The 23,562-nt window shown below is 42.4% G+C and overlaps 1 protein-coding gene across 4 annotated transcripts in view; it reads right to left on the minus strand.

The window, feature by feature from the left end:
- Window positions 1-1,604: 1,604 nt before the first annotated feature.
- mta1 (metastasis associated 1) overlaps window positions 1,605-23,562 on the minus strand; it is a 36,718-nt gene continuing 14,760 nt past the window's right edge. The window contains exons 5-20 of one of the 4 annotated variants that reach the window (XM_046412079.1): window positions 22,833-22,926; window positions 14,105-14,231; window positions 12,655-12,718; window positions 12,184-12,301; window positions 10,759-10,861; window positions 10,285-10,384; window positions 9,666-9,854; window positions 8,149-8,223; window positions 7,903-7,961; window positions 7,419-7,555; window positions 5,903-6,054; window positions 5,169-5,358; window positions 4,994-5,083; window positions 4,484-4,639; window positions 2,662-2,807; window positions 1,605-2,303 (exon numbers count right to left, since the gene is read on the minus strand). In XM_046412079.1, the coding sequence (XP_046268035.1) occupies window positions 2,698-2,807; window positions 4,484-4,639; window positions 4,994-5,083; window positions 5,169-5,358; window positions 5,903-6,054; window positions 7,419-7,555; window positions 7,903-7,961; window positions 8,149-8,223; window positions 9,666-9,854; window positions 10,285-10,384; window positions 10,759-10,861; window positions 12,184-12,301; window positions 12,655-12,718; window positions 14,105-14,231; window positions 22,833-22,926 (1,764 nt within the window). In that variant the 3' untranslated portion in view covers window positions 1,605-2,303; window positions 2,662-2,697. Of the gene's footprint in view, window positions 2,307-2,656; window positions 2,808-4,483; window positions 4,640-4,993; window positions 5,084-5,168; window positions 5,359-5,902; window positions 6,055-7,418; window positions 7,556-7,902; window positions 7,962-8,148; window positions 8,224-9,665; window positions 9,855-10,284; window positions 10,385-10,758; window positions 10,862-12,183; window positions 12,302-12,654; window positions 12,719-14,104; window positions 14,232-22,832; window positions 22,927-23,562 lie in introns of all 4 variants that reach the window. The other 3 variants (XM_046412077.1, XM_046412078.1, XM_046412080.1) reach the window with 3 other exon arrangements.

A 23,562-nucleotide genomic window follows, 5' to 3' on the forward strand; every position in this document is an offset into this window, starting at 1 on the left:
GTGGCGGATAAACATTAGTTATAAATACAGAGTTTCTCCAAAGTCCAAACAGTCTCAGGCACAGAAGGAGCTCAATGACCTCCAGTAAGACAAAACTGGAGTGGCTTCACCACTAAGCTCTAACTGCAGCCAAAGCCTGGACTATAATCTTCTTGAAAATATTTAGGAAGACTGCAGTTTACGGGTTCTTTGCACACGATCTGACAGAGCAAGAGAGGATGTGAAAGGGAAAAACTGAGAGAAACCACTCAATTACAGCCGGCATGCGCAAAGCCGGCAGAGGCCTAAACAGAACGTGTCAGTGCCAGTGGGGGAGGAAGAGTAAAGTAGAAGTAATACTAGCACAATGTAAAAATACTCTGTTGCAGTGTAAGTATGCAGGTATAATCAGGAAAATGTAGCCTTTTTAAAATATTAAAAGTAAAAGCACTGAAAGCAGAAAAACAGCCCCTTCGTGACAGCTTTGTTTTTGACTGTTGCACATCTTCTGAGTGAAAATCCTCTGCGCTTAATAGGAAATGATGTAAAGCAAAACGGGGCTCGGTTAACTCAAGTTTTATAAATCTTTCTTAAAAAGCTCTTTGCTAATGTCACCTCGTTTTCCGCTTCAGTATTTTATTCTGTTTCATTCATTCATTTATAGTCCCGAATCTGAACCTGAATTTTCTCATGTGAAGCACTTTGAAACTTTATAGTTCATCATCATAATATGGTGAATTAACAGATGAAGTCAGAAAAGACCTGAACATCATCATCATTCTGCTTGTGTGAGTAATTAAAGAAAAGTATCAGTGAGTTCCTGAACAAAAAAAACTTTAATAAGAATAAAAACAGAAGTGAATTTAGGAACGTGGGTGAGAGACTTTGAGTCAGAGTGTAGGCTGGAGTTAAAAACAACGTTGGAATATGATGAAGGTCTATTAGGGATGTTAATATGTTCCCTTTTTGCCCGCATAATGGAACAAATTACTTTGTATGGGTGTGAGTTACATAAAACAGTTGCATTATTTTAATGTGTAGATATCAATGTATCACGTGTAGTACATGTACTAACTTTTATTTGATTTCAGTTTATTAACTTTCTCTGTATTTGTTGTTGTTTTCAGCTGATGGATCCTTCTGAGTGCGTTTGTCCTTTTGACTTTGTGAAATGAAAAATAATAATAAAAAAAAAGAGGTCAAGTTCAATATCTAAATGGATAAAGACACAAAAATAACTGTGGGCGAATGTGTTAGATGTTGATATATTTGTTGAAAAACAGAAACACCGTGACTGATGATTGTATCAGTCATGTAAACTTCTCTCAATGAAGGAAAACTCCTAATGAACATAAAATAAACAACTTGACAAAACGATTGAACATGAAAGCTTCCTCTCAGTTGTTTTTTTTTTCTTTACCCTTGTTTACAAAACATGGTCGTCTTTGTGCATTTAATCTCTTCTAATTCTGATAATTTTTTTTTTTTTTTTAGGCACAAAACATATAAAGCAATTTAGAATGAAAAGCGTCGGTTATTTTGCATTTACCCTGTTTGCAGACATGTGCGAGCTTTGAAAAAGAAAAATCACCTCCGTGCACAGACACCAAAAGAAGAAGGGAAAATTAATTAACTGTTTTTTTTAATTACATTATCTAAGCATAGATGCAATACTTGTGAAAAAGGTAGAAAAAACAGCAAGTCTTTCTCAATAAGTTAAACCTCTCTGGCCGAAGAGCAGGGCCGGCTCACAAAACAGAAGATTTCCCGTAAAGCATTCAAATCCATCGAAACAAAAGACGAGGAGTTAACTCGTGTCGCCGAAAATAAAAGTGCGTCTCCTCGTTGAATTTGACTTGTTAAAAACAAAAAAGAAAAAACAAAACAAAACAAAACAAAACACAGAGGATGCGAGTGGCTTATGTTACAGTCCTTCAACCCTTTTCCACAGGGTTCTGCAAGCATTTTTCATGAAACTTCGCCAGTTCCATCGTTTGATCGACAAACAATAAGCTGAGTTATAATTGGTAAAAATAAAAAAAAATTATAATAACAATAACAATAATTACATTAACAGTTATAACAAGAAATGTAAGTAATAAACACAGTCCTGTACAGTCAGGCTCATCTTCTGGTTGACCGCTGCCAAACTGATCGATTATCGATCGGTCTTCAGCAGCGTGACAGACCCGTACTGACTGAAGAAAGGTGGCCAATGCTGTCGTCTCCTTTCAGATCAGACTCAACTTCCCCTCAGCTGCCCTCGGCTATGGTTTATTGGAAAATGATTTTCCATTTCATGCCTCCCACCCCACCCCCCAAATCTGCTGTGAAAAACACACACAAAAGAAAAGCGATTATGAGTTTCCTGCTGGTGAAGAACATTTCATGTTCAAGCTTCGAGTACAGTTAGCAAAGCATTAACACTTCAGTAACAAACAGAACGACACACTCGAACATCCAACATCAAATACACTCAAAACCTCATTGCGAAAAGCAGCCAGCGTGCCTTCAATTCTTCAATCAGTGTGAGCACAAACTGAACTAAAAGAGAATAATGTATTTTCTTCCCTGGTCCAGAGCAAATGGAAGCGAGATTTAAACCACACAAAATGTTCAATGATTTTAAGCAATCAAGCACGGCTGAAACCTTGAGGCACGTCCGAGCGTGTCTCACCTGACCGGGGGTTTGTGGCAGAGGTGGCTCTCACACGGCCTTCAGTCCAGTTCATGTACTTCGTCCTGCAGGGACACCGAAGGCCGTCCCGCTTCGCTCACCCGTTTGGCCATGATGTCCCACTGTGGAGTCAGGGCTTTGGATTTCATGCCTGCAGAAGAGGAAGAGTGTGAGAGATGCTGGTCACACACACACACACAGAGATCAGTCCACTGACAGCACTGAATCTTCTGCCCCCTAGTGACTCAATCGAGTACTAATTTCTTTAGTGCCTCCACAGAGTAAACAGAATAGATATACCTGATTAACAATTAATTTCCCTTGATTATTTGGATTAATCTATTATATATCCATAAAATCTTCAGACAATTTTTCCACAGCACAACCGATCTTCCACATTTCGCTTCCTGCATCAGAGCTCATCAGTGTTTGCAGCACTGGAGATGAGCAACGCGTGAACATTTAGGTGATGTGAAGGTGAGTTTTGAATCATTCAGTCCCATCAAACAGCTGAAACGTCATGCGGACAAGCCTGTTTTGCCAAATACCAACAACACATCCAGCGGATTATGTTTCTAAATATTCATTATTATGATGTTCAAAGTCAGACTGAGACAAATCTGTATTTTTAATAATTCAGCATTCAGACACAAAGCTTGTTTGACAATGATCACGGTGCATGAAACAGTCCTCATTATTTCATACAGATGAAGTCCAACAGTGTGAACCACTGTGAGCTCTGCTTCATCAAGCTGTCAATTAAATGCACCACGGCCAACATGTTCAACGTGCAGGAAAAACTTAAAGAGAAGAAGCACCTGCAGCTCAAACTGTTTTACATTTCTGTAAATGAATCGCACTGAATACAACAAGATAATTGGTAAAGTGCAGAGACACCAGCAGGTGGATTTCCGAATTCCCTGCCTCCAGTCTCTATGCTAAGCTAAGTGCTTCCTGGTCGACCACTCTTAAAGCACACATATGAGCGCAGTCTCTCTGAAAGAAAATTATTTCCTAAAATGTTGAACTACTCCTTTAAATTTCAGCCCTTGTGCAGAAGAGTTAGAAAGAGGAGAGAGAAACTGATAAACAGTGCAGAACACCTACTGGATGTGTCGAATTTAAAAAAATTCATTCAGAACCTAATAAAAACATGAGTGAGTAAGTCGGTAAACTGGTGGCAAAATAAAATAAAATGATAAATAAAAACTAATCCCCAACACGTGAGCCTGGCTGCTCTCCAAACCAAATCTCCTTTTGGTGTGTTATCCCAGCCTGGGCCTGAGGTGGGCTCACAGACCAGCGGAGATGCTCCCCCCTCAGGATACACTTACCAAGCCCTCCTCCTCCTCCTTTTTCTCTCCGCTGTTACCATGACAACATAGACTGTAGCCTCAAGCTAAAGCAGCAAGGCCGTTCCGATCCCCTCTCCCTCTTCCTCTCCTGCCTTTCTCTGGCATGCTCTCCCTCTCTTCATCTCTCAGTCTGTCTCTTCCCCTCTCTGCTTTCACAGGGGAGAGGGGAAAGTGGGACATAACCCAAAAAACATGAGAGCCTCACGCAAACTCTTAACCCGTCGGGAGCGGATCTCGACCGTGTGTTGTAGCCATGGAGTGAGACGCGGAGTTCAGATACGCCTTCGCATTCTCCTCAGATATTAAAATGATCCATGTTTAGCCATGATATTTAAGTTTAGACTCAGAAGCAATAGTTTTCACGTAAATGTTGGTGTTAAGCCTAAAAAAAATAATTTAAATTTGTCTGTAAAGGCAAAATAAGAACATGAAAACCACATTGAAAACTCAAGAGCTCCCTCCCCTCGCTCACCATCCAGTCCATTGTGCTGTTCATAGGTGCGTTTGCCCAGGATGGTGGGTGAGCCGTTGTTGAGGATGGGAGAGGACTTTATGGGCGTGAGGCTGCCTGTAGAGATGGACCCTCCACGAATCGGTGGGTCGGGTTTGGCTGGACGGGGGTGTGCTTCTGTGGGTGGAAGAGAGTAGAGAAAGTGAGAGAGAAGAAGAAGAAGAAGAAGAAACATTAAAAGAGATGTGGAGGGAGAAAAGCAGAAAGGAAGAAAAAGAGGACAGAAAGGAGGTTGTTTTAGATACGAGCGGATCAAGATGTGAAATACACGCTGCTGGTCTTTTATATGAATTGTGACATAGACGAAAAGTCAGGGGATTGCCATAGTCTTTAAGGTTCTTCCTCAGGGAACTGTGAATGTCAAATTTCTCCAGTGGGAATCCATAAAACAGAAGTGGCAGATTGACATTTCCATCCATAGGGCCACGTTACTTAGCTGAAAAACAACTACCCAACACCTACACTTCTTACCTAAATACCGAACCACAGACTCCAGAGGTTTACGTTCCACAGGTTTCAGTGGCAAAGGCTTTTTTTGGCCATCTGGCAACCGCAGGGCACCTGTAAAAACGCAGCGCAAAAACAGTTTAATTAAAAGGCCCATCTGCCAGAAAAGAAAGAGAGACTTCATCTAACAGGTCCTTACATTCTGCCTTTATGGCTGCTGTGTTGACAGGGAGGTAGGGGTGCCTGGCCAGGTATCGCGGTCTGATGATGTCCTGGCAGAGGCGGCGGGCCATCCGAGTCAGGCCGGTAGTCTGCAGGTAGAAAGCCTGTCGCGTCTTCACCGCAAACTTGGGGCTGCCGCTGTGCCGCAGGGGCAGCCCGTGGGGGCTCTGGAGGTGCGAACACATTAACAACAGTTAGATAAACATAAACGTACACAAGCATGTGTTCATGGCCGTCTAACGTGTACTAACAGCTTACACTTGGTCTAATAGTCACTGGTGGTCTGGGGACAGGTCAGATTATCACCTGACTGATGGCAGAGAAAACATGTGGAGAAAACTGTTTTCTGAAATGGATTAAATCACTTGGATTTATTGATAGGGGTTGGCAAAACAGAGCCGACTGGAAGGCTTCCCAAAATGCACCATCCATTTAACACACTGGGCCAACTAATTGTAGTCATTTAGTAGCTAATAATTTACTTGAGTTCACTGCTTAAAAAGATATACCCTGGCATCAGGCATCAGCTGTTTGTGACATGTACAGAAATGAAACCAACTGATCAACTGATGTGTTAATTAACAGAAAAGAATCTTTTTTCAGTATATTTCCAAACTTTTCCTTTTGGGGTAGGTTAAGTCTTTAGCAAGGCTTCCGTTTGCCGTGCGCAGAACTAAACGTCGAGTGTAACGTCAGTGTGTGAGTTTGTACCATGTTGTTGCGGTTGGGTCCGGGCCTCTCGCCATCCAGTCTTGTGGGCATCTTCAGCCCTCCGTACTTCTTCCAGTAGGTCCAGCATGAAGCGCAGAGGCGACACTGCATGTTGGGAGGTCCCCACGAGTACCACTGGTAGGAGCTGCTGGCTACACAAGCACAAGCACGAAATCACAAAAGGAACGGACAAAAGAACGAGAGTGCAGCGAACGCACATAACTGAAACGTTCCCAGGATGGCTCATAATCCGCACATAATCATGAACACTCGCTCTTGCGCATGCAAGGGAGAGCACAAGCTTTAATCATTCGCCACTGAATTAACTACAACTGCTGAAAAACCTTAAACAATACTCTGCTGCAGGGCACGTAATGATATTCCTTCTCTGCTCTGTTTCAATAAATGGAAAATAAGTATCAAATGTAGGCCTCATACAAAGACTACAGTGTCGATCTGTGCTCTGTAAATCATCAGTTTTGAAATGAAAACATACCCCCCCCCAGTAATTTAGTGCACTGGTTTGAGTTAGCGCTGCGTTGTAATGGTGCGTTAATGAAAACACAGAAGGGGTGGTTCCCTCCTTAAGAGTTTCTGAAGAACACGAGTTGGGTGATCAGTTCAGTGTTTGGCCGTTGGAATATTTTTGTTGGACGTTAGGTCAGATCTTACGGTGGGGAAAAAAGAAGGCAATCAGTATACACAGAATAAACATCTTAATGAAGATGTTTTACTCTTGTTTTTATAAGCAAAGATGTAAACAAGCTTTTAACAGCACCATCACATTAACGACTAAGACTTAGTGTAATCCACATTAAGCTGGTGAAATTCAAAAATGCTTTTTTTTTTTTCCCTTCCTTTTGGCTTTTAACACTAAAATGGCAATTTTCTCATCAAAAGTTTCCTAAGCCCAATCCTTTCCTGGTGTCCATCCATGGAGTGTTGGCTTGGTTAGTAAATTTAACCGAGGGAAACCTCTTCAAGCCTCTGACTTTGTCCATTTCATCCATTATCTGTAAGTGCTTATCCTTTGGTGGGACGCGGGGGGGCTTAGGGCGATCCCAGCCGAACCCTGGGCGACAGGTTGTCAGTTCACACAGGGCTGATGCACAGAGACCAAAAACCATCCCCACTCACATTCACTGCTAACGGCAATTCAGAGTCGCCAGTTAACCTGCAGATCTTTGGACTGTGGGAGGAAGTCAGAGCCCCCGGAGGAACAAAGAGACATTTTAAATGTCATTGTGGCCGCTCCCAACCTTCATCGTTTACCTGCGTTTATGTTATGTTAGATATTTTGTCCCTTGTATTCAAAGACCTCTTAGATGGTGCCTTTTAAAGTTCAGTTTTTCCAGTCAATATGCAACAGCCTCGTTTGAATAAGACTCCCGCATCCCAAGATCATCATCTTTAATTAGCAAGACATACTAAAATGCACATAAATCAGGCCAATAAGCAAAGAAACAGCAGCTATTACAGCCACATGGGAGCAGCGTAACACACGTGAGCGACTTACTGTAGCAGCTTTCACAGGCTCTGCCGATGCCGGGGGTCTGCCCTGAGCCTGGAGGTCCTGGGACCGCTGAACCTGCCGCTCCGTTCACCAGAGCTGGTTTTACATTGTTACTCAGCTGGTTGGGGTTTGGCTTGTTACTGGAGTCAGGGGACACATGAGAGAGAGAGAGCGAGAGAGGTCAGATCAACAAAGATAAAACAGGCCAAAAAGAATAGATAACATTCATCAGTCTGCTGCCAGACACAGACTGATATTAAACTGAGAGCTGTCGTGAATACTAATAAAGTGAAAGAAAGGTTTGTGTTCTACCAACAGCAGCAACTGCATAACACCAGAGATGTTGCTGAGAGGGAGAGAGCGAGTCTCTCTCTTGATATGTCAGTGCATTCAGAAGAAACCCAGTTGCACAAAAGATAAATGATGTATCTGATAAATATATTTAAAGCCCCTTATTTGACAGAGAACCTTGCACTGAGGTACTCACTAGTTAGGGATGTAGACCTGCTTCAATTTGCTTTCCGCCTCGGCTGCTTTTAATCGTTTCTGGAGCAGAGAGGTTGAAAGTAGGGAAAGAACGGCATGATTAGAGATGTGAGTTCCAACAATATCAGCCAAGGAAAATTGATTTTAAAGACTGTCTAAGAATATTTCTGAATGAAAAGGACATTTGATTCATTTCTATCAAGAAAAAGAGGTTTCTTTCTTTCTAATGTGTAAAGAATGAGTTTACCTGCTGTACATATCTGTCTGTGGTCTTCCACATGTAGTAATACTCGATAATACTCGTCAGGGACTTCCAGGGCAACTGGAAAAGGACAGAGGACACAAAACAATCATTATTTCAGTGTAGTGGTTACTGAAGTGGTGAGAGCAGACTTGTGACTGACTGGTTGCCAGGATTTAGCACTCCGACATGAAAATATAGATGACTTTATCTGTCACAAAAAGGTCCATTTTATTTAAGAGACTGTTTATATAAGTGACCAAAAGCAACACAACTGTCCACAAAACTTGTTAAACTTGTTCCCCCTGAAAAGTCTGAAAGGAAAACGAGCTGTCAAGCAGAAGCCCCACCCATCATGGTGGTGTATTCCTGCTGTTTTTGAACGAAGGCCGGGGTGGAAACCCGAGTGAGCGGCACTGACAGCAGCCAACCACCAGGTGGTGGAGTGACGCACACAGTGAGGGATTAGCACCATGTGCTGTAGTAAAGTCCACAAACGACAGCACCACTCTGACAGCACCAGAGGCTGCGAGGAGCCACAGCAGAAAGGCAGCTTTCTCCAGGCTTTAGTTAGCTTTGTCAAAGGTATTTCTGTGGAATGTTTCTCTGGATAATTGTTCATTGTGCCTAGCTTTAACGGTTTTCACTCTTCTTTTCACTACGGACTGGATGCAATCTCAGCGTACAAGACTGCTATTGTGCTTGAAGATTGTTCTGTATATCATCAGCTAAATTCCTAAATGAAGCCCAAATGTCTGCTACAAAACTCTAATTCTGTGGTTTCTGCACTCAGAGGCAGCAATTATGGGCGTACCGAACACCCACCGTACACGTCTCTAAACGAGACTGCGGGGGCATCCCACATACTGCTCAGTATGTTGTCCTTGCATATCGTACCACACAGAGATAAGATAATAGCTTTGACACACAACTCTTTATAATTACTGTTATGGTATTATGGAAAAAATAGGCTTATTTGCTTCCTTGCTCAAATCAACCACTCATAGCGGTTTCCACGACCAGTTTTCAACATTTAATTAAGTTAAAATGTCTGTTGTAGTAAAAATGTGCACAATAAAAGATGCAAAACTTTTTATTTTATGTACGCCTAGCCTGATAAGCACGGCCATCTTTTCTAGCAACTAACTCATCAATAGTAGGTAGTAAAATGAGATTTTTAACGTTTTCTGACATTTTAAAAGGGAAATTCCTTGAATTAGCCACAGCTGCAGTATGTACTTTTGGAGATACACCTACTAGCACCTCTAAAACTAACACATTATGCTTCCTTTGTAAACCACACTGTGCAAACATGTTGTAGTTATACAGGAGGTGATGTTATACAGAAAGACTTGTCTGTGTATTTTCTCCCCTTAAAGAAGGCTGGTTGTGTTCCTTTGACTATGATTCTAACCTAATATCCCCTGGCTTTACAGACAGACATCCTGATATTCTCTTCTAACCGGCAAGAAGGCGATTAACGATATTCCTTTACGTATGTTTTTTATTGGTTTGCTACTCACAAAATCCTGTTGGATATCGGTGAAGTCTTTGCCGTACTTCTCCAGTGCCTCCTCAAAGAGGTTGGCCTCGGAGGCGCTCCACTCCTCCATTTCATCCCTGCAGAGGACGGGCCCACCCTGAGGCACCAGCGCTGCGATGGCTCGAGTCATGTCATAGCCAGTAGCATGGAGGGTGTCCATAGCGTGAAACTACAGCACAAGACAGAAATAAATGTTAGTCTCTGGACTTGTTATTGTTGTTTGAACCATTTGTTTAGTCCGTGGTGTTTACGTGCAGCCCCGTGGTCCAAAGCTTGGGGCTGCGTTTGACTGAGTGTGCGCGACTGTGTGTGTAAGTGCGAGTGTGTGTGTATGGCTGTGGGTAGCTAGAAGGCCTCTCGTCCATGTTTTATATATGAGGATAAGATCTAGGGCAGAACAGAACCGCACCAGGCTTCTGGGGCCAAGTGCTTGTTAAGGATAACCAGAGACAGGCCTCAACAATCAAAAACAGGTACACAAAACACACACACATAAACACACATGAGCATGACAAGCATTTTCTTTGCTTGCCCCACACACACACACTCTTCATCTACATTGTGGTGCTGATCAAAGGTTGCTTCCATGAGTATCTCACCAAGGTGATGTCTCTGGAGGCTGCAGCAGCACTCATGTGAAGGCTGGGCTGCCGAACAGAACTGCTGCAGTCCAAGGCTCTGGCGAATGTACCTACTGACCTACAGGATACAGACATGATGGAGATTTACTATCACCATGTAGATTTGGTCTTTTATATACATCCATGTGGACCAGCAAATAACACAAGACAGCCAGATTACAATAAATTGGTTAGAAGAAAAAAAAAATTAGTTGACAAGATCGATGGAGGTCTTTTAACTTTAATATGAAGCAGGAGATGGCTAGCTTAGCTTGTCAGCCTACCAGCCCTCATTAACACATCTCTCAGAGACATGCTAGCTGTTTACCCTCGATTCCAGCGTTTATGCTAGCTAAGCTAACCATCTCTTAGCTTCATATTTAGCACACAGATATGAGAGTGGTACAAGTTCGCTCAACCAGCTCCTCCTTTCAGTCAATTCTGTGGACTTACCGAGCTACTACTAAGAACTGGTCAATCTGTTTCTCTGTCAGTGAGCTGGTGGGGTCCCACACCTTCTCCTCTAGTTTCTCCAAGTCTCTGCCATCATCCTCGCCTATATGGCCCCACAAGACACACAGATACAGACACAGTTAAGTTTCCTATGCTGCTCGGAGCCACTATGGTTCCTTAACTGACCACAAACGGACAACAAAAGTTCAAATTTTGATGTTCTTTCTATTTTTTTCCCCCTCATGTAATTCTTTAATGAATCCCAGAGTTGAAAAGGTGGGGTTTGTCAAGCTGCCAGCATGCAACAAACTGGCCAAACCTGCCTGAGCTTCTAACACATGTAAAAGAATTTCATTAACATGGGTTTAATTAGAGAGTGTGAGCTTAGTGTCCCATGCTGCCATAAATGCAATTTCAGAAGTTTTCCTACTTGCTAAGAATAAAATTCTGGCAAAACACTGAACCTGGCAGAAAAATAGTCACATTTGAAAATGCTTAGTATCTTCGCAAAATACTGGCACGAATGTCTGATTAATATCTTTCAAACTCGTTGAATGAAAATAATCCCAGACTTTATTGTTGTAAAGAAGTTGCAAAGTCGAAAAAAAAAAGAAAAGCTAAATCGCTGCAGTTCAAAATAAGGACCACATTTACAATCAACTTTGGATGCTTTCATTGTGCATTCATTGTTGATACATTTAAGTATGCATTAGCTGCAGCTTTAAAGTGCTTTCAGACAGTGAGCGGTTGTTTCCGCCGCAGCCTCCACTGTAATAGATTGCAGGAAAAAGAAATTGAAAAGAAATTGCGGTAAAAGAAACAAAACAGGTGCTGATTTTAACCAAGTTTCCTGAATTCTGGAAGCACTTATACAGTTAGGCCAGAAACTAAAACAACTGTCTTGCGTTAACTTGCAGGAATTAATGTGCATTTGTATACATGTATGCTTATAATATTTTTGTACATGTTAAGCTACCCTAACAGGAAATGGTTTAGAAACAGGCAGCTTTGTTGGCACTGCACATAAAACAAGAGGTCAACAAAACTGCTGTACATTTTCAAAAGTTCCCTTAATTTAACTTCATAGGGCCCATCTTTTCCATATCGTACAGACTGACTGTAAAATCATCACTCGTGTGCTGTACTGTGCAGCACACAGACGAAGTCATTTTAAATGCTTCTATTATGCTGGATTGGAGAATCGAGCAATTACAAAAAGCTGAAAATATGAATCATTTATTATGGCTTCCCTATTAATGTGGGGAAAACAAATTAATAAATAAATAAAAATCACTACACAGTGGTGTGAAGACACCTTTACAGGAAAAAAACAAAAAAAAAAAAGAAGTTGATGTACTACCCCGTAAAGAAGCTTCTCTGGAAAAGTGTGTCACTTAAAACACCTCAGGTTTTAGTTTAATGTACCTTCTTTGAGGAGGTCGGTGATGTCGGCCTGGTACTTGTTCCCGACACGGATCTCCCCCTTATCAGCCAGCAGGGTCTTTTGCTGAGGGTCATACACCAGCGAGTAGAAGAAAGCATCCTGGGAAATACAGATGGCAGGAAGGCGTGAGGATGGAATGAAAGGAACGGGAGGCGAGACGGGAAAACGCAGGGGCGAAAGAGATGCCGTATTTCTGCCTCTGTGTGTGTGTGTGTGTGTGTGTGTGTGCGAGCGTGTGTTTTCTCCCTCTGCTAAGTCTCTCGTCTCCTCATTACTGTATGTGAAAAGAACATTCTGGGTCAACACGCTGAATTATTCATCTGGAAAAAAAAATGATCTGTTATAACTTATAAACTCTGACACACACACACACACACACACACACACACACACACACACACACACGTAGATAATCCTGAAATCTAAACACAGCTAGGAGCTGGTGTACAAACCTCTCTGTCCAGGTACGACTTCAGGGCTTCCGTCTCATTCAGCAGTGTCACACAGCACTTGCCCCTGGAGTCCAGCGAGGAAGGAGGGAAGGAAGGAAGGAAGGAAAGGAGGAGGGAAGAGAGAGTGAATAGTTAACATGTGAAACACAGGATAACAGATAGGATTTAAAGTCCAGGAGATAACATGTTACGTAAGTGGCAGATGAAGGCTGCTGGTCCACAATCGCCTCTGCAAGAGAAACTGTCTAAGAGGATACTTTGATGTCGGATGCATCTCAGACTCTGCGCCGACGACACTGATGCGTTTCCAGCTGGCACAGCCTGTTATTTGACGAATCACGGTCCAGTGTGTCGACACCGACAGCACTCGTGTCTGTCCCTTAACTGCTACCATCTGAATTCAAATTATTTACCAGCTCTAATTAGTCATGCCCATCTAGCCCGAAAGCAAACAACCACTTGGCATGGCGATAAATTCAAAACACCTCCCGTAACATCGCTGCACGCCGGCGTCAAGTCAGAAATATAAATCAAGTTTGAATCCTCGCTAAACAAACGGCTCATTGGAGTATTTTTATTTGAGCAGATGTCAGTTTGCTCTTCCCGCCTCTCTTCAGAAATGTCAAGTAATAATGTGATAATGATTAGGTGGATTTTCCAGGAGCTTACCGGTGAGCAAAGGCAGTTCTATATGTAGAAACAGCTTTCTGTTGACATTCAGTGCTCAACGTGCACAACACATATGAGTGGATTATTCCGAGTTTGTCTGACTCGCCTCCCAGCTTTTTTTCAGCCGCCATAACCTCGTGCGCAGCAGATAATGTGACTGAATCAATCAATAAACGATCACGCCATCATCTTCTTCCAGACTGCAGTTTTTACACACAGCACAGCTTTACAGCCGTGCAGTCCAGAGGTAGAAACGTCCTTCATGTACATTAGTCAGAGCAGCAGAAACAGAAATAATGCGTTAAGTAGTCAAACTGCTTAATTAAATCTTCAATTGACTTTCTGACAAAATATCTGCCCAAAGAGTGACTGCTGAAGTAGCAAACCGCACTTTCTGTTTCACACCAAATGACCCCATGATGAAATCTTGAGGATGTCAACTTTAAATTTTACTTTTAGAACAAATCCAAAGAATTCTGAAATATGAAGTCTGATAATTGGACTTGTTTTCAATAAATTGTCATTTTCTAGTGCAGATTCATTCCATTTCTTATTTTGAGAAAATTTAGATTTCTGGACTTGAGAGTAAGACAAAAGAATTGTACTGAGGCTTTATTCACAGTCTGGGATAGGTATTCTTTTCCAAAAATAGTGCACAGTTTGAGGGTAAAATTCTGCAGAGAAAGAGAGAATGCAAAGCAAAAAAACAAAAAAAGACAGGCTGATGAACTAAAACAGATACTTCAGCTGTAAAATACCAGGATGGTGTACAGCAGGGTACCTAATGTGTGTGGCAGGTAAGGACTCCAGCTGGCGGGACAGGAAGAGCTCCCTGTGTCTGAGCTGGTGCTTCAGTTTCTCGGGCAGGTCCGCCATCTCTGGATTCTCCATCTCCTCCTCCAGCTCTCCTGGGTGAAAAGGTCAAACATACATGCATCAGATGAGGCGGAACAATGACTTCCACAGGGAAAACGAAGAGGGAATGCAAATGTACCGGCTGCAGCCACAAAACAGTCTCAGGTGCACAACAAGCAGATATGAAGCACATAAGGATGCACACTTGATGAGCCAGAACAATGAAGTCCCGAGAGAGAGGAAGAGTCCTGTATAGACAGTCTAGTTTACATAAAATCTCACTGAATATGTCTGCATGAGATCTGCACTATGAGTCAAGCAACATCAGGCAGAGGTTTTCTCTTATCAGGATGCTGCATCATTTTAATGCCTTCTAAATGTGCTTTCAGAATACTATTATTTGGGTGATCTCCTGTACTTCAAATGTGGAGGCTGCTGAAACAACCTGAATAAATACAAAGGAGGTGGAAGGACTTGTGAAGGTAAAGGCACTGTAAAAAAAAATTCCACAGACTTTACCCTACTTTCTAGCTGTTCTGTGAATTAATCAAACTAACAGGGACACTGTGTTTGGAGAGAGAAATCGCCACTAAATTTCCTCATGTAATTGTTGTTTGCTCTCAATTAGGATGCTCAGGTAGCACTGATGGTTAAGTTTATGGAAAGTGGAATTAATGTGGGAACCCACAGGAGACAGATTAGTGTAGCAGAGTTTGAGATATCCAAACGTTCTGTTCCTTGAATGTGTCGAGCTCTAGAAACACTGGATCCTGCTTGTCTATGACTTGATGATTTTCAATTTCTCCACCTTCTCCGTTAAATATAACATTTCATTAAAATCGTTTTTTGGCACAAAATTCTCATCCACCACATCGCTAGCTCTAACTCATTTCACAAGGCAGAGCCACGTGAATTAATCCATCCAATCCGAACAGCCACGTGGTTGGCTGCACCACTCTAATGGTACCTTCCTTAGCAATGCTAGCCAATGAGGTTACACGAGGTGTGTGTGGAAAGAGAAGTAAGGGGGACAATAAACGTCACAGTCTATATGATTTGCCTGTAAAGTAGACTGTGGACCCCTTCAAAATCGATCCCGATCTAAAATCATCAGCTTGCCCACATTACCCCTGGTGTAACCTTGGGGGTCCCGGTAGCTTGAAGTAACAGCGATTACATCTTGGAAAAGTAAGAATCGAAGGTGAAAAGAGAATCCTTGAGAATCAGGCCAGGAATGATTGGACAGAGCGACTGGTGAAAGGCTATCAGCCCGTTTGAGTGGGTCATGTGTCTGGGTCATGATGAGAATAGATTTAGCTGGTGCTGGTTTCAGGCAACATCTCCATCACAGATTCACTTCCTCATATGAGGATGAGGAGAGTGGGGGAAATGAAGGGTGAGAGAGACCAGCGAGAAACGGAAAGAGGACATGAAAGAAGGTGAGATGGACGGGAAAGCAGATCAACAGAGTAGTCAAGGAGGGCCACAGGAGGAGAAAGTGTGACAAAAGCGATAAAGAGCATGGAAGCATGAGATGAAGAAAGAGAGACATAAGGACAGCGAGAAAGAGAGAGGAGGAAAGGGAGCAATAGAGAAATCAGCGAGGAGAACGAGCAGGAGGAGGGACAAAGACATGCAGAGCGAAAGCTGGAGGAGTGATGGAGAGAAAGAGAGCAGTCAGTACGTGCTCCAATTCATTTGGAGTTTCATTAGAGGAAGCGAGACAGAAAGAAGGAGACGGGGAGCAGAACAAAAGCAATCAAGGGATTTTCAGGAGAAGATATGTGTGGCCAAAATCAATAAGTACTCCTTCACTCCCTCACTCTGCCCAGCACTCAGCAGACACACCATCAGAGCCCACGCACACACACGCTCACAAATAAAAGCAACAAAATATGGATGTTTATTATTATTAAAAGAAAAATACAAAAGATTAAATGAAATAAGACGAGAGGTTGTAGGGAGTTGGGGGGGGCAACTGCGTGTTAGAGAGGCATCAAGTATATTATGCGTGTCTGACATGACTAAAACTTGCTTTGTGAGCATCTAATTCTTACATGGTGTGCATCTGCACGTGGTGTACATTTACTTTACATTTTCAGTATTTACTGTACTGATGTTTTGGTAGTTGAGAACCAGGCGGATCATAATGAGCTCGAAATTGCTGGGAGCGTTTCCCCTGCAAAGCACCGCATTAGCATAAAATCTACAATACTGCAAAACTGAATCAAATTTAAATTGCAAGAGGAGAGTATTAATTATTGGCAGAAGTGACTTCTCCTGTGGCACACACAAACTGTCAAAAGCAAGACGTGTATATTTTTCTGCACTTCTTTGACAGGAAATCAACATTAAAGAAAGCAAATGAACTTAAAACATAAACGCATGACAGCAACTCCTAAGTTATGCAAAATAAAGGATGAAAAACTACACTGAAGCACTCCGAGTTTGTTTTTGAGCAGAGCTACACAAAAACTCCAAAAGACAAACTGATGGCAACCAAGCAATTCATGGATCACCAACAGTCATCTAATGCTTGCCCCTGAAAAACTGGTTAACGGTGCCCACTTTTCCCCCACACATCAGCATCAGATCATGACAGAGACGGCTGTTCGTCTCTGCTTTTCCTAACTTGCACAGTCTCTACAGTAGGGCTGCAGCTAACGACTCACTGTTGATTTATCTGTCAATTATTTTTCTAATTAAGCTTATAAAACATCAGATAAAAATGGCCGTACCGTTCACACAGCTCAAGGTGACATCTTAAATGTCTACTTCCAAAATCTACATTTATTCACTTTATAACAACAAAAACCAAAGCAAAAGCACCAAATCCTCACATTTGAGAACCTGGAGCCAGAAAATGTTTTACACTTAAGCTTAATGGATGTATTTATTTTGCCTACCTGACCTTATTAAGCGCAAAGTGCAGAAAAATGTTATGCTGAAAAAGCTGGTATGCAAGTTCCTGTGATTTCTTTGAAAATGAGGAAGGTTAAAAAGTTAAATAATGTTGTTATTTGTTTTTAATCTATTCTGTATATACTACATATAATGTGTATCAGTCCAATCCAGAGGAGGAACCTCCTTGTCTTATTTTCCTGATAAAGTTTCTTTTGTGAATGTGTGCACGTATCTTGTACACATTTTTAAGCCCATTGAGACGAAAATGTGATCTGTGAATTTGGGTTATATAAATAAAACTCACCCGGCTACAGAGCTGATTCTCAGTATGAACACACACACACACACACACACACACTAGCAGGATTATGTAGTGGCACATCACTTGGCTGACTCTTCCAACTGGCCCCTGGCTGTGCGTCCTCGAGTAGCAACTCAACTCCCAAGCCTGAGTCCTTCTCCTCTGCTCCTCCGAGCCGATCTCCTGGCAGCACACCTACACCATACTCTCTACAAATTGCCTCTCCATCTCACCTGTCCCAGCCAATTATCAATTATTGATGAATGGGTCGCCTTACCGGGCCGAGAGACCGCGCGGGGAGGGGAAAGGGAGAGGAAAGAGCAGGCCTGAGGGTGAGAAGAGGAGGTGAGGAGAGCACAGCAGACCGTTATTACCTTAACAAACTGACTACAGCTCTGTGCTAGTGTGTATTGGAAGTAGCAGTGGAAGGAGCAGACACAGAAGAAGCAACAGACTCCCACAGAGCAAAGTGACTATTTACTCACAATTCCCACTAAAAGGGGGGAGACCGATCAATGCAAAATCAATACTGTGATGTGAGAAGATAAGTTGAATGTCGTCAGAACCTGGCTGTAAAGGCTGCATAACAGTGAACTTTTCTATTCTTACCTAAGTGTCATTTTTTTTCTTCTCAAAGACTAAATCACTCATTACTATAAAAAATTGAAAGGAAGACAAATACTCACAGCTCATCACTGCATCATCAATATTGAGATAGCACCCTGCTCCCACATTAAATTAAGTAATTCAAATGGTGTCTGCACATCCGTAGGCTAAAGCACCCTGTGTTTGCCCAGTCACGAATATGTGTTTTCTTTTCTTTGCTTTGTTTCTTTTTTTATCATTATTTTAAAGTCAGTCCACCTTACACGAGAGCACTGTGGAGATTTTTCATTCACAACACATTCCAGACAACAGTAAGAACAAGAGAAGCATCGTCAGTAGAAAACAAAACAGTACAAAAACACTAAGCAGCACCACAGTGCAGCAGGACATTGACTCAAGACGTGTAATCCTCAGAGGTGAAGCTCTATAATGAATGTACAACGTGTACAACAAGAAAGTGACAGTAAGTAAAGTGGCCTTTGTCGAGTGAAGAGATCTGGAAATTTAGACACTGATGCAGGACGTAGCTTTTGAATTAGTGCATAGTGTTTCTCCTCAACATTAGCCTCTCCTGACTCACATGTGACACAGACTTAATACTGCAGATTTGTTTTTGTTTTGTTTTTTATTGTGGCAGAGGGCGAGGTAACTTTTAGTCAAACTCCAAAAACTGCTGCATCCCATACCTCCCATGGTGCAACTGAAATGCGTCTGGCTCCACGCTTCCGCTTTGTAAGTCATGGTTTCCATTAAAAATTTGAGACCTTCAGTCCCAAACCGAGATTACTTTGTTGACATTGCGTTCCCAGACATAACAAATCTTCATCTACAAGACATTATACAGCTGTTTTGCCAGCTGACTATTTTTTATTGTGACATGTGTAAACTGATTTTGGCGTGAAAAAAAAAAAAAAAAAATCACTGGAATTCCCCTTTAAGTAACCGACGTCAAATTTCTTCAATGTCATGTAAACAAGAGACAGAGAGGCTGTAACTGAGTTTAAGATTTAGGACCATGTATATGCTTAACTTCTAATGGGGGTTTTAACAAGACTGCATGTGAATGACAAAGACCCAGGACAGAGTCAAGCATGTTGTTAGAATACTTAATATATGCCAGTGGAAGCCTCGGTTCAATAGCGTGGTAGAGGTTGAGGGAGAAATCTGATTAGCAGTCAACTGTGTTTAAACACGGGTTTAGAAGTAATTCCGGTTGTTGCAGTGCATCTAAACGGGCTCTCCATTTTCCTAACTTAACCTCATTTCAACCAGAATTTAAAGCTTTTCAAAAACAAGCTGGCAGGTCATTAAAACATAAGTTTAGTTTAATGGCAATAAGATAAGCACACCATTAAAACTATATTTTTTATAGTTGTTGCATCATTTCCAAATTTCTTCCCTCACAAACGCTACTGTTAACTATATTTTTTATAATATTAAAACAACAAGATTAATACTGTTTACTGTTGGCCAGTGACAACATGAAATCTGTGTGTGCGCTCCATAACAGGAACCACAACTGTGCCGACACGAGGGTGTTGTCGCCTTCACTCTGTAATCGTCACACCTGATAAGCCAGCAGCTCACAATGCTCTGCAGTCCAGGATTCAAAGGAGAAATTCATCCTTTCACCGTAGGACCGAGTCACATTATAACACATCATCACTCATCACAAAAGGCCAAGAGGTTCTGAGGCTAAAGTGGGAGCACATGGCTCCACTACTGGCAGGCTGAGACTACAATCCTGCAAATGAATTCGCTTGTAAAACTGTAATAAAAGCATCCAAACAAAGGGATGTGACATAAGTTTATGAGCCATGTTGGAGCCCATGCAAAAAGAAACTGGCTGCTACAATATAATGGACTTGGCTCACGACCAGCATGACTTAATTTGCATTGGTGTAACTTTTCTGCATCCGTTCATTGGGAACGTTGCTGTCTTACTTATGGGGGAACTAGGAGCCACATCTCACAAACAGAAAAAGGTTTGAGTCATGGCAAATTCAAACGTCTGAAGGGAGGGGCCAGCGAGGTAAAATGCCAAGTCCGCCACAGACGCTGACCACTCAGAAGGCTCTTTGGCTCGCAGGGGAGGGGCCAACGTTGGGGTTGGAGGCCCCATTGAGGGAGTGCTCAGGATCTCTGCAAGCAAAATATTTGATCAATGACTCACAGCAGGCACACATTAAGACACACAGGCCCATACGTGTGCACATGCATGCACGCACGGGTGCGCGGACACACACACACACACACACACAAACACACACTCAGTTACTATTCTCCACTGGTCCATAACAAAACTGAATTAAATGTACCCCTTCAGCAATTCCAGTGACAGGGCCCAGATCTAAAAAGTCCGTCATGCATATGTAAGAACACACACACAAAAACAGAGAAAAAGAAAGCCACACAGTGAGGCTGCAGCTACACAAACGCAGACAGGATATAGCCCACACCCATGCGGTGCACAGCCATTCCTGCCATGCATTTTTTACATATTGCAAATGTCTGGAAGCCCCTTACCCAAACTGCAGCTGGCTAAGCACAGCCAAAACCAAGAGGCCTATATAGGAACAGCCTATAGAAACATGACTCCACTCTGAAAACGGCTCCCTGCTACATCTATCAGAGTGCCACGGTTACCATTTGATGCTGGGCTCGTTCTGTCTGATGGAGTCCAACCAAAATGCAACAAAACATGGTCTCAGTTAAGTAATCTTGATTGACTAAATAGTCACGTTTAAATATCTCACCATGCAACAAGAAAAAAAAAGACACCAAAACAACATAAAAAATACCCAGATATTCAAGAGGCGTGCATCCCCGGCAGAATACCAAAAATCCTGGTGCAAAAAAGTACTGTGAGGACAAAGCAGCGTATGTTTGAATGTACACATATGCTGCTCAAAGGCGATCACAGACCAGCTGAAAAAAAAGGACACACACACACACACACACACAGACAAACTGATGCTGTGTGGTCCAGAAGAACAAACAATCCCCTCCGGCCACAGATACACCCCGAGGCCTCTCACTCACACACACACATGTGCACTCATTCAAACAGGACACTTGGAACTCACAACACACACACACACACACACACACTTTCACACCCAAAGAGCCAACATTAAGGCTGCCACACCCAGTCAAAGTATAAGGGTTGGGTGTTTTTTCCAGCCAGGACTACAGGATGGCAGCGTTTCCACCGTCAGTATGACAGCAGTGCTCGAATAAAGGCTGGAGTGAGTTAAAACAATCCGTGCTAAAATAAACAAAACCTTTTTTTTTCCCCGTTAATTGGATTAGAATGATTCACAGTTATGCTCCACAAGATGGACAGGCAGCACCAAAAACCACCAAGAAGAGGGGCCCAATACTTTTTCCAAGTGCGCCTCGTTCACATAGCTACTCAGGTGTGTAATAAGAAGAGTAATGTGGGGGTTTCTACACAGCTATTCCCTTTTTTGTGTATATAGCACATTACAAAGATGACAGACCCAAACTGAAAGTTGTTATCCACATTTGTATGATACACTGCATCTCGCCCTTCTCTACGAGGACACTAATTTTCGCTCTACCTCAAAATGTGGGCATTCAAAACAGCTATAAACATAATTTTTTCCTTCAATGAATGGCCAGCCAACACCTCATATGAACTGCTCAACACACTTACTGTGTTAGCATGTACAGGTGTGCACACGCAAAATCATAGAGCATCACAAGAGACTCGCTCGAGAACTGTTATCTTTGGTCTCCGTTTTTCCATTTCGTGATAATTAAAAAGAAATTCTTGATGTCATTGGTAAAGATGACTAATGACTGCAACAACTACAGTCTAAATCTGCCTGCATGTGTGTGGTGGGTGGTGGTATTTTCCCACCAAGATTACACTGAAGATGGGATGCTGGACACAGTCAGCTCTTCTTTCACATGACAGTTGTAGTTTATATAAATACAATTCACATAAATCCATTTCAAAACGTATATCCTCTTCTGGGGGAAGTCTGGCTGACACAAAGGGTTTAGAGAAGTCAGTGGCTTCATAGACTGTCTAAACAGATGCTTTGTACATGATCAAAAGAGGTGATGTCCTGCTTAAAAAAATCTATCTAATCTAATATAAATCTTTCATCTTTACTCTTTGAATTCAGGCACTCTGGGGCGGAACCTGAAGGCATCATTTCCAACCAACCATTGGGGAGCTGATCGGACATTCAATAATGGATTTTATGGGCTTTACGCGACACACTTTTGCGACCTGTACCGTCACATTTCACATTCTTTATTTCCCAACATCATCCTACAAATCACTGCTTTCCCAGAACACTGAAACAGTGCTGCTTTATGTAGAGTCCATTCAAAGTCTGCCAGCTGTTCCACATACTGCAGTATATGCTCCAAGCCACGGAAAACGGCATCACATTCACGTACACTCTGCACACCCACGCTTAAACTGCAAAGCCACAGATGCGCACACAGGTGTCGTCATATTGATACACACAACAGATCGAATGCTCTCTGCAATCAGGCCTATCAGAGGAGAGGCTGCAGTCTGGGCTGCTTCCTTCAGCTCGGCAACAGTGCACAAACTCAGTTCCTTTTTGTATTGTCCCTTGATACAAATTTGGTGTGCAAACAAGCCTTACAATCAAACCAAATAAGAAGTGGATTGGGATTTTCCAGTTCAGGGTAATCTAGTTCAATTGGATGTGAAAGTACTACAACTTTGCGGTGGAAAAGGAACTGCAGAGGGGTTGTCAAAAGGAGCCGTTCTGAACCGTGTTGCCATGTTTGCGATGACTGGTGTTGGCCGGCTGGGTTACGGGCGGTCACTCACTTGCATGCTTGTCTGCCAGGGCGATGAGTGTGCTGGAGATGTCCCTGCGTCGGTAAAAACACACCACTTTGGCCTCCACATTCCCATTGGCTGTCTGCAAACCAGAGACAATCGGCGTTACCACGGCAACAAGTGGTGCCGCACACAGAGCACCCACGTACACGCGCGCGCGCGCACACACATACACACACAGATTAAAAACCAATAGATGAGGTTAGTTCTTAACGATGGCTGAAAACGCAGTGTGAGATGACAGAAATTCTCCAAAAATCACAGTGAGTTTTGCAGTTATCAGGACAGTGAGAAGTGCTGGGGGTCGTCCTAGTCCTAGTATTCATTTTCCTGCTAATACTACACTGGTATGCTGATAAGACATTGTTTTAAAATTAGGAGCTGCATTGCAATGTTTTTATCCAATGCTACCTGAAAAAAGAAAACTACCGGTAGTACTACAAAAAAAAAAGTGTACAAAAAAAAAAAAAAAATCAATAAAGCTCATTTAGAAATTGATTAGCCACTTTTATGTCTTTTTTTCCCCCCACAAATGAAAGAAAATAGTATAATAGTGCACACTACGATACTGATAAGCTCTGATACTTTAAAGTGTATATATCACTGACAATCACAATCTGCTTTTATCATATCATCCGAGCACATTGGATTAGGAACTCTCTCATAAATCCTTCTCGTGAGGTGCAATGTGAGGGGAAGACAGATGGAGACGATGGAG

Source organism: Scatophagus argus, chromosome 15 (genome assembly GCF_020382885.2).
Source record: "Scatophagus argus isolate fScaArg1 chromosome 15, fScaArg1.pri, whole genome shotgun sequence".
In the NCBI taxonomy this organism is placed as follows: Eukaryota; Metazoa; Chordata; class Actinopteri; family Scatophagidae; genus Scatophagus; species Scatophagus argus.